This window comes from Echinops telfairi, unplaced genomic scaffold, assembly GCF_000313985.2.
Source record: "Echinops telfairi isolate 266 unplaced genomic scaffold, ASM31398v2 ScPeMD7_5592;HRSCAF=6446, whole genome shotgun sequence".
In the NCBI taxonomy this organism is placed as follows: Eukaryota; Metazoa; Chordata; class Mammalia; order Afrosoricida; family Tenrecidae; genus Echinops; species Echinops telfairi.
In genome coordinates, this window is record NW_022109491.1 from 23826353 (window position 1) to 23836477 (window position 10125).

General features: G+C 47.9%; 1 protein-coding gene across 1 annotated transcript; it reads right to left on the bottom strand.

Annotated features, from left to right (window-relative positions):
- Positions 1-2794: 2794 nt before the first annotated feature.
- Positions 2795-9125, bottom strand: LOC123522278 (vomeromodulin-like). The gene is made up of 7 exons (XM_045295131.1): positions 8966-9125; positions 8108-8230; positions 7775-7842; positions 7457-7487; positions 5121-5181; positions 4278-4357; positions 2795-3045 (listed from the first exon to the last, which is right to left on the bottom strand). The coding sequence occupies exons 1-7, from the start codon at positions 9083-9085 to the stop codon at positions 3025-3027; spliced, it is 504 nt and encodes a 167-aa protein (XP_045151066.1). The 5' UTR covers positions 9086-9125; the 3' UTR covers positions 2795-3024.
- Positions 9126-10125: the final 1000 nt, after the last annotated feature.

A 10125-nucleotide genomic window follows, 5' to 3' on the forward strand; every position in this document is an offset into this window, starting at 1 on the left:
GCCTATTGTCCTTTACAGCAGGGAGCAGGGCCTACCATAGTCTGGTGACTGACTGTCTTCAGGGAGGATGTCTGTGAGCATCTGACCTCCCCGCAGATCGGACAGCTCTTATCACAATCCATCCATCCATCCATTGTGTCAAGCATAGTTGTACATTTGTTGCCATCATCATTTTCAAAACATTCTCTTTCTACTGAGCCCTTGGTATCATCAGCTCATTTACCCCCTTCCCTCCCTCCCTCCCTCCCTCATGATCCCTTGATAATTTATTAATTTTTTTTCATGTCTTACAGTACTTTGACAACCTATTTTTGGTTGTAATAGAATGTCTCGCAGCTGGCACTTGTCTGATGATATGCTCATGATTGGACAAGAGTTCATGTGTTTGGGGGAGGAAGACCATATTGATAAAGTGCCATTCTCATGATATTGTATCGCGGGCATTACATGGGTATGATGATTAGGATGGGTGTTAACCTTGGTCACCTGACTCAAGGTCATGTTTTTCTCCAGTGCAGTTATTCCCTCTTCCCACACCTCATTTTTAATATTTGAAGATGATCATTGTTGAGCCACTATTGTTGATATTATTTATTTACAACTAGCATGTTAATTTATGACACCATTTTAATTTAAATGAACTATTTATTGGTAACGTTGAAAATATTCACATTGAATATTCGAAGTGATTATGTGAAGGAAGCCATCAAGCGCAGTGCACATTTAAGGAGTGCAGAGCTTTGCCCACATCCACAAGTTCTCCATAAATTACATAGCGTCATTCTACATGGGAGATTTTTCTGCTTTCTGCCGTTTATTAATTTAATAATCGATTTGTATCAGTATAGCTGGATGCATATCGATATTATACTTCGGGTCATGGGACAGTAGTACTTTATTGCTCAGATGGTTCTAATCTTGGTAATTGGGAGCTCTTTCAGTTGGTTTCTACACCCTCAACTGTGTGTGTGTACACAGTTACTTACAAGTACGTCAAGAGGCTCCTGGCACCGCATCATTTGTCTTTCTTGTAGCAGGTCTAGAATAAGCCATTTCTCCAAGAAACGCTGCTTCCCTCCAGAATAGCGTTAAACCCCGTGTCTTGATGCTCCATATCCTTATTGCTCCTAGGAATTGGCAGAGTTCACAGCAGAGAGGTTATACGACTTTATAAAGGGCATCTGGCTCTCAGGATGAGACCAGATTAGAGGGGAACAAAGGAGAGGCAGGGAGAACAGTTGTCATGTTGAAGGGCGGTAAGGACTTGGATGAGGGTAGCAACGGAGAAGAGTACAGATGGAAGTGGTGTTATTGAGGCAGAATCATGAGGACCCGTTGTTGGTGAGCTAGGGGGAAGGACCAAGAATGATTTGATCTCTGGGTGAAAAAAGCCGACTGGATTCTGGTGTCATTTACCACCTGGGACAGGTTGCAAAACAAACCCAAAACTGGCTTTGGACAAAATTGAGGCTTGAGTTTCAGGAAATGGGGCTGGTGGGAGTAAGGTGATAAGCCTTTTGATATGTGGGGCTATGTCCCTGTGAGGTAAACAAGACATCAGACGCAGCTTTCCCTATGTGGACTGTTCGACTTCCATTTGAGTTCTTTTGATTTCAGAGGCCCCCAGGGAAGGCAGGTTCTATAGAGACTGAGTGTCACTATCTGGTATCGGACTTTGAAGTCGTGTTTATGAGATTGGCATTTCTGTGTGGTGTACAGTCTAAAGTGAACATTCAGTATTAAGTACTGCTTTGACATCTGGTAAATTAGGAGAGCCTCAAATGTCCCAGCCACAATCCAAACACCTGGTATATGTCTTTGCGGTGTTCTCCGTGTTGACCCGTGTCCTGACCTCTCAGTGTGGATCTGGTCTGTAGTCATTGATTTGGAATCTAGATCTTGTGTGTTGCCCTGTTCGTGATGTTAATGAGGGTCATAGCCTACTTGGGTCCATTCAGTTTTCAGCCCTGTAAATGTATGTGCCTTTCAGTGTGTAACATCTGATGACTGAGAAGTTGGGTGTTAATGCCTATAGGATTTTGGTGTGTGACCAACGTGAAACATGAAGCATTTGCAGTGGGGGATGGGAGGGGATGGGGAGCAAAGCCTTAATTATTGTCACAGTCAGACCCTTGTATACTAGATGAAATTAATGCTGAGTTTTGATGCCTCATTATATTGCTCATTGAGTTAGTTAATTGTGCCAGCCTGGCCGATAATCACATGTGGTGCTGGTTGAAAGGCGGAGGGATAAATGGGTGGTGAAGCCTTGCCTTTCTAGTTCTCGGGTCTCTTGTTTTGTGATGGTTGCACCGGGTGCAGCTGCCTTAGCAGTTCCCTGCTTCAGCTTGCAAGATGGACTTCCTACAAGACATCCCCAAGGAGAAGGAAGCTACATGGACCTACCCCGATGCAGCCCTGGGTGCTGGAGCAGCCGTGTGGAGACCCCTGCTAGTGCTGAGATGCTTGTTCGTTCACTGACTCAGCTTTCCTCCTGCAGTCGGCATCATCGCCTCTGTTTTGTGAGGTGGAGGACTTTGTGGACTGGTGTTGGGTTAATGGGTAAATGTTGGACTTGTGGGCTTGGGCAGCATTGGGTTGGGATGTTTTCGCGATGCACCTTTTCTTTACATAAAACTCTCTTATACATGAGTTGCTGTGGATTTGTTTCTCCAAAGTACCCAGACTAATACTCATGTTTTAATACAGTCATGCTAACCCCAGCTGGAAACACAGATAGAAATGTCTGTTTGCAGGAAATGAGGAGAAAGGAGTCACTTTTGCATGAAAAGAGTTTGTTTAATAAAAAGATGGTAACAGAAATGCCGAAAATCTCCAGTTCTTGCATTCTTACATTTGTTACTGCAGCATCGTGCTGGCTGTATTCTAAAAGATAGTTGGCGTGCTGAGACAGCTAGTTCTCCTTTGCTCCGTAGTTGTCAGCATGTCCCAGCTCAAAATGTCATAGAGAAGTTTGTAGAGTTTTGCTGCCCTCTTCTGGAGTTTTCTTGGCTTCTGGTGCCTTTAGTTTGATGCCAGAATATTCTTTTGTGGGAAATAAAGGACATTTGATTATGCACTTAAAATTTTAAGCTGGTTGCAGGCATGGGGTGAGGCAACCAATACATGTAGCACTTGTTTCAAGGATACGGCCAAAGAGAGGCCAGAGGGGGCCCCCGATTGTGATTTCTGCTGGATTATTATTGAGCCAGCAGGGAGAGATATCAAGGGGTCTCAAGGATGGAACACCTGGTAGGCAGGGCTCCTCCACACAGACTCAGAACAGAGCCCGTCCAGAAAAAGTGCAGCGAAGATGTGAATTCTACAGTCATCGTCTGGGCCACGAATCAACCTTTGCGAAAGCTACCATCATGCTCGATGTTTTTATTGTCAGGATTGGTTGGCTTTTATCAGCTGTAGCTGAACTCATTTAGCAATCATTTGATTCCAAATTCTTAACCCAAGTCCTGCTTGGGGTGGGGGTGGGGGAGGTTGGTGTTAAGTCCAAGGCAACTCATACAAAGCTAGATCGTATGAAAGCTAGTGGTAGAAACTGACCCTGAGGGAGATGCTGATTTTACCACCTTCTAAGGATTGATTTGACCACAGAAAATCCCCCAAGCCCCGACCCTTCTGTTGATCCTACCTCATAGCAACCCTCTAAAGGGTTTCTGAGATTGTAAGTTTTTAGGACAACGGATAGCCTTATCTTTCTCCCTCTGAGTGACCGATGGGATTGAACCACCGACCTGGAGGTTAGCAGCCCAACACCCAACTCACAGCACCAAGAAGACTCCTTATATAACTTCCTCAGTGCCACCCACCCTAGCTGGGAAATCTTTTCCTCGAGACAAAGGTTGAGTAAACATGGGTTTGGGTTAGATAGAAATGTAGGAACTGTGAGCCAGGGAGACAGAGAGTGAAAGACTGCAGCAGGGCACACAGTGACAATGAGGATGAGGCCAGACCTGTATGATGGGCATATTTTCAAAGAAATAATTGAGCTACACTCATGTCACTGGGAGCGTGTGGGATGGTGGGGCAGATGATTTAATTTGTTCTGACTAAGGCTATCTCAGTGTCAGGACTTCTGTGGGGTCTACAGGGATGGTGAACACTGATTCGGACAAGAAGAGTGGGCCGGTCAGAAGACAGCTGGCAGGGCAGCTGGAAAAGGCTGATTTCAGAGGCCATCGTTCCATTCCTTTCTCGGAAGCACCAACCCCCCACCCCGTGTAGGCTTTCGTGAAAGAGGAAAACGTTATTGTCTCTCTTACCAATTTTACATAGCTCACTGGGATGTCACTCATTTGAGATGGGAATGGGCCCTGGGGCACAGGCACTTCTTTAAACGTCACTGAAATAAAGAAGGAACATATTATGATCGGAGTTGAGCAATACAAAAGCAAACAGTCACATAACCAAGGCGGAGTGATAAGGTCAAGTTGGAGGCAGTGTATAGCCCTAGCAGCAATCTCCCCTCTGACCATTAACAGAGAGATTTCAGCAAGGCACAGTCTCTCAGTCTTTTAGGGACTGATGGTTGGGTGGTGAGGAAGAGAAGACCTGAGTGCTAGGTTGAAGCAGGGCAGTGCCCAGTGTGCGATGAGCGGGTGCCAACTGAAATGCTGGTATGTCTGCCCTCATCAGCTTCGACCCCAAGAGTTAGGCCTTGATATTTTGGTATTCTTTGAACCATGCTGTACCCCGTTTGATTCACCAGAAATATGTGCAGATGGTAGTTAGCACCAATAGCCTTTGGTGCTCTGAGGGGGTCCCGGTTCAGCCTGTCGGATTTCTCAACCCCACAGTGTCCGCGTGGCTCAGTGACTCCAGTGTCAGTACCCCAATGCCATGTTCTTCCAACTGGCATGCTAGGGTTGGGCCCCAAGGGTGCGCCTCCGCTCGGTTTCCTGAGGCTCGGGAGATTTTGATTTGGTTTTCAGTTTTCTCACCACCACAAGAGTCTGAACTCGCTATCAAACAGCCAAGACATTCTTGGTGCCTCAGCTGTTGACGGGATGCTATTTTGATAGGAGTTGAGCAATATTTTGTTCGGTGCTGCCGCCCCTCCTGGTGTGCGTGAGGGCTTCTCGCTCTCAGCTAGTCATTCCACATACCTTGAAGGCCCTTGGTAAACTTCCCCATAGCTTTATCCACGGCTTCTTTTGCCTCGTCCATCTGAAAGAGACGGTGAAACATGGTCATAAAGACCATTTAGTAGCTCCCTATCTAGTGCTTTTGTTCTCATTATTAAAAAAAAAAGATACTTAGGTGTGTGGGTGGCTGGGGGGCAGGGTTTACAGTTTAGACTGTCTACTTTTCAGTAGTTTAAACCTGTCATCAATCCCCCACCACCACCACCACCACTAGTTAATCCCATGCTGTTTCCTGATTTCTCTTCTTCCTCTTGTGGACTGTTTTCATTTCGCCCAGGTTAACACCCATCCCCATCTAGCCCATTGCTTTATCTTTCCACCTTTGTCCCCCTACTTGACAAACCCCAAAGTACAGTCCCCTCCCCCTGCCTGCCGCCAATAACGGTGGTCTCATAAAGTATTTGTCTTTTTATGACTGGTTAACTTCACCCAGCATAATGTTCTTCCGGTCCATCCATGCCACCAGATGCTTGGTGATCTTGTATTTCTTTTTACAATTATTTTATTGGGGGCTCATACAATTCTCATCACAATCCATACATACATCCAGATCTTATATTTTTTTTGAGTGAATGCTTTATTGCAAATCATCTAGTCTTTTAAAGCAAGGGAGGGAGTCTTTTTTTTTTTTTTTTAGAAAGGGAGTCTTAACTGCCTCTGTGTAGGTACAGTTTTCCTGGAATGAAAATGTCTGTTCCGCAGCATGACTGTGCACGGGTGGATTTTAATCTATACCTTTGATCCATGATTCTTTGGGGTTTTCAAAAGGCCCTCAGTTTCTCTTAAGGGGTTCCTCGGTCAAATGTTGCCTGGGCTCCTTTTCGGTGCCTGGCACTGCTCTACGCCGAGGGGGATGGCTGTGAGAGGCAGGCTTCCGGCCCTTAGCACACACATATGGCTGCTGAGTGCTGTGCCCCTTGTACTCTGCGGAGGCCTTCCGGGAGTGGTCTTGCCCTGCTGGTGCTGCGCTTACCATCCTTCCTGTTGCGTGCCCCTCCTTCAGAGGCTTTAGGATTCCAAGCCACCCGGACCCTTTACGTTCGTTCGTTGGGTCTACCTGCCTCGCATTGCGCCAGTCTGCTGCAAAGGGCCTCGTGAAAGTGTTGAAAAGCAAGGAGGTTATTTTGACGACTAAGGAGGGCCTGACCCAAGCCATGGTGTTTTCAATCGCCTCATATGCATGTGAGAGTATTGAATAAGGAAGACCGAAGAAGGGTCGATGGATTTGGATTAGGGTACTGGCAAAGAATATTGAAAATGCCATAAGTGGCCGAAAGAATCAATCGATCTGTTTTGGAAGAAGTACAGCCAGAATGCTCCTTAGAAGCAAGGGTGGTAGGACTTGGCCTTCCTTGGTTTGGACCTTTTATCAGGAGAGACGAGTCTTTAGGCAAGGACATCCTGCGTGGTAAAGTAGAAGGGCGGCACAAAAGAGGAGGACCCTCAACAAGGTGGATTGGCACGGTAGGGGCTGCAGCCATGGGCTCAGACATCAGCACAATGGTGAGGACGCCCCGGCCTGGGCAGTGTCTCCTTCTCTTGTGTGTTGGGTCCTAACAACAGCCACATACCCTTTGCTCACGCTCTTCCTCTGCTGCAGCAGTTCTCAACCTTTGGGTCGCGACCCCTTTAGGGGGGGGCCAACGACCCTTTCACAGGGGTTGCCTGATTCATCACAGTAGCAAAAATGACAGTGATAAATTAGCAACAAAAATAATTTTATGGTTGTGGGGGGGTCACCCCCACATGAGGACCTGTATTAGGAAGCTTGAGAACCACTGCAGGTCGATTGGCACACCCTTTGGGTCTGTAAAGTCTTGCTCTTCCTTTAAGGCTGAGTTTGGACATCACCTTTTCAGTGCACCTTGCATTTGATACTCTTTCTACCCTGTCTTCTCCACCCTGTATCATATGCTTATCAGAGAGTCACAAAACTTGATGTAAAGATCTAATTCTTCTTCTGGCTGGGAATTTATATGAGGTCAGGGGTCATGCCTTTGATCTTTTCTGTCCAGGTCACAAAGGCTGGCCCATTGTAGCTGCCCACTAACATTTCGATGTTGGGAAATCTGGGTTTGGGATGACTCCTAGGGTCTGCTTCTGGACTGATTCCCTATGCACTCGGGGCTGCTGACACGGATGCACGGGCAGTTAGCCTCGTTGGGAGCCCACAGTTCTACTGCACGTGTCTCCGTGACCTCTCCTTTTCCAGAGCCCCTGCGCTACTGAGAATCCAACATGAAAAGACCTGTCTCATACCACACGTCCACAGTCAGGCAGACACACAGTCAACTTACAGCCTCAGGGGGTTCTGCGCTGTCTTCGTGCCTGCCAGGAAAGAAAGTACCAGGAAAGGTTAGGGTCACATCCCAAAGGCCAACCGGTTCTCGAGTAGAGTTTGAATGTTACCTCTGCAGCTTTTTAATAAGAAAAGACTGAGTTGAAACGTCAAAATGAGGTGGATAAGACAGAGCATAGGGGTTTAAATCTCCTGACTTCCCTGTCCTTGTACCAGTATTTCCCAAGGGCCTGTTACACCATCCCTGTATAGCAGCCCTGACCTCGCCTCTTGAAATGCCAGCGTAGGAGGAAGATTACGCAGTTGTAGATCGTACCTTAAAAGTTTGATTTCTGAGGTCATTTTGTCCTTTGAAACTGTGCTCTTACAGAAGAACGTGGAGACCTGAATGAACACAAAGTGAACATCGGTTAGAAATAGAACCACGACTGACTTGCCTATTCAGTACGTGTGACACATTCTGAGCCAACCCGCCACCTCTCCTCGTTCCTCAGGTCTGAGCTCTCCCTCCGCCCAGCAACGCCCAGGCGCTCTGAACCTCAGAGTTTGGGCAGCGATTCCCCAAGAACACTCTCTCGTCTTCCCCCCTCAACACTGCTCTTTCATGCCCCATTCATAGCCCCCCTCTGATTCTGTTCTCAGCACTCACCGTTGTCACAATCGCTAGGGGTCTACCGTCCTTCAGCACCTCTATGACCACGTTGGCGTTGACCTTGTTGTCTTTTTGGTAGCTGTAGCTTACTCTTAATATCCTTGCATCCATGCCGTTAATCTGTTGTAAAGGAAGGCAGCACTATGCAACGTTCGGTTCATTCTGTTTAATATTTATCGATCCTCAGGTGCTGGCTGGCTGCTGGCAAAGCAGCGGGACCCCGGCAGACAAGATCTATCTGATACCAAGCACTGTCTTTTGTCTCCTCTTTCTTGAAGGAACGGCAGGTAGGAAGCACGTACAATGTACTGTTCGGTGACACCTCCTATTTTGGCCTCTCTTTGTGGCGTGTGACTGTTCTGCCCTCGACAATTTGGAGAGGCTTGGCACATAGGAAAGTGGTCAATTGCTATTCACTTTATCACTGCTACTGCTACAATTCCTTCTACCACTTGTAGGGCCGTCAGAGCTGGTTGTCTCATAGGTGGATAAACTCACCTCCCTGGCTAGTGCCCTAACTATTGACACGTTGCTTCTCTCCATTGGCTCCTCTGCCAAAGGGATGAGGGCGAGAGCATCTATTTCTGCGCAATGTGCTGAGGATAAATGTAGGAACCCCCAGCTGAGGTTCTGGCACACAGCTGGCCCCCAGAAAACATTACTCTCCTTGTTCCTCTACTCCTGGCTTTCCACGGGAGCGACCAAGGTCAGTAAGGGAAGTACGTATTCCTCAGCCTTTCCTCATGCATTCCTCTGGCAGAGCTTTCTTGATGCCCCCTGTGCCTTCCCACCTCCCCAGGTGACAGGCTAGGCTGAAGCCTAGTGGGGCAGGAGCCCTGTGATGATGACACTTACCGAGATAGAGCTCTTCTTGGCAGTGAGAGCGACAACCATCTTGATCATGTTGTGGGAGAGAGTGATGGTCATGTTGGCATTTTTAGGATGTGGAGGCAGCCAACTTCCCTGTACGGGCATCGCTTTCCCCTCGTGGGTGCAAACAACCTGGAGAGAGGGAGCGCCAAGCCCTGTCATCCCGGTAGACGAGCTCCACTTCCAGCAGCTCCCGTGGCCCGGCCGCGCAGGAGGACAAAGAGCAGATGACCTCCCCGGGTTCAGGCCGGGTGATGGCTGGGAGGGGGAGGGCTTATGGGGATTGGAGAACAAGAGGCCCTTCTAAAGAGGGAGCCAATGTTCAGATCCAGCTACTGGACACCCCCTCGCAGGACGGCTCAGCACAGCCCACCCTTTGATTGCCGCAGAGAAGCCACAATCCTTGCTTTCCAGGAGAATCCCCCCATCACGGGTGGTCGCCAGAAGGTTTCCTGTGGTCACGCCTCTTCTAAGGATGGTCTCCCAGCCCCAGTGCCTCCTTCCCTTCCCTGTCTCCATAGCATTTGGATGTCAAGCCCCACCTTGTCTCTGGGATTGTTTCGTCAGTGCGTTGGCACCTCCATCACTTCCTTTACCCTTTAGATGAGTGCTTCTCAGCCTCCTAATGCCACGACCCTTTCAGACAGTTCCTCACGCGGTGGTGACCCCCCAAACTATTTTTGTTGCTACTTCATCACTGTCATTTGGCTACTGTTATGAATCAGGCGACCCCCCGTGAATGAGTCGTTCAACCCCCAAAGGGGTCGAGACCCACAGGTTGAGAACTGCTGCTTTAGAGGCACTTGGATTTTAAAATGTGGACTCAATATGGCAGGAAATAGGACAAGCTCAGAGAAGCCCAAAGAAAGGAAAACAAGAATTCTGTGTTTGTGGCACTCCTATTTCTGCATGTGCTGGGCTACTTCATCTAAATTGTTGTTTTTTTTTTTAAACTCCACTTAATTTTTCCCCCTTACTTTTTATTCTATTAAAAGGGCTCACACCGGGCTGCCACAATGGGTTCAGACAGAAGAACAGCTGTGAAACGGCGCAGGGATGCTCTGTTGGGCACGGGGTCACTCTGAGTTGGAACCAACTCGACGGCACGTAAGAACAACGGCACGTAAGAACAACAAAGATTTCAG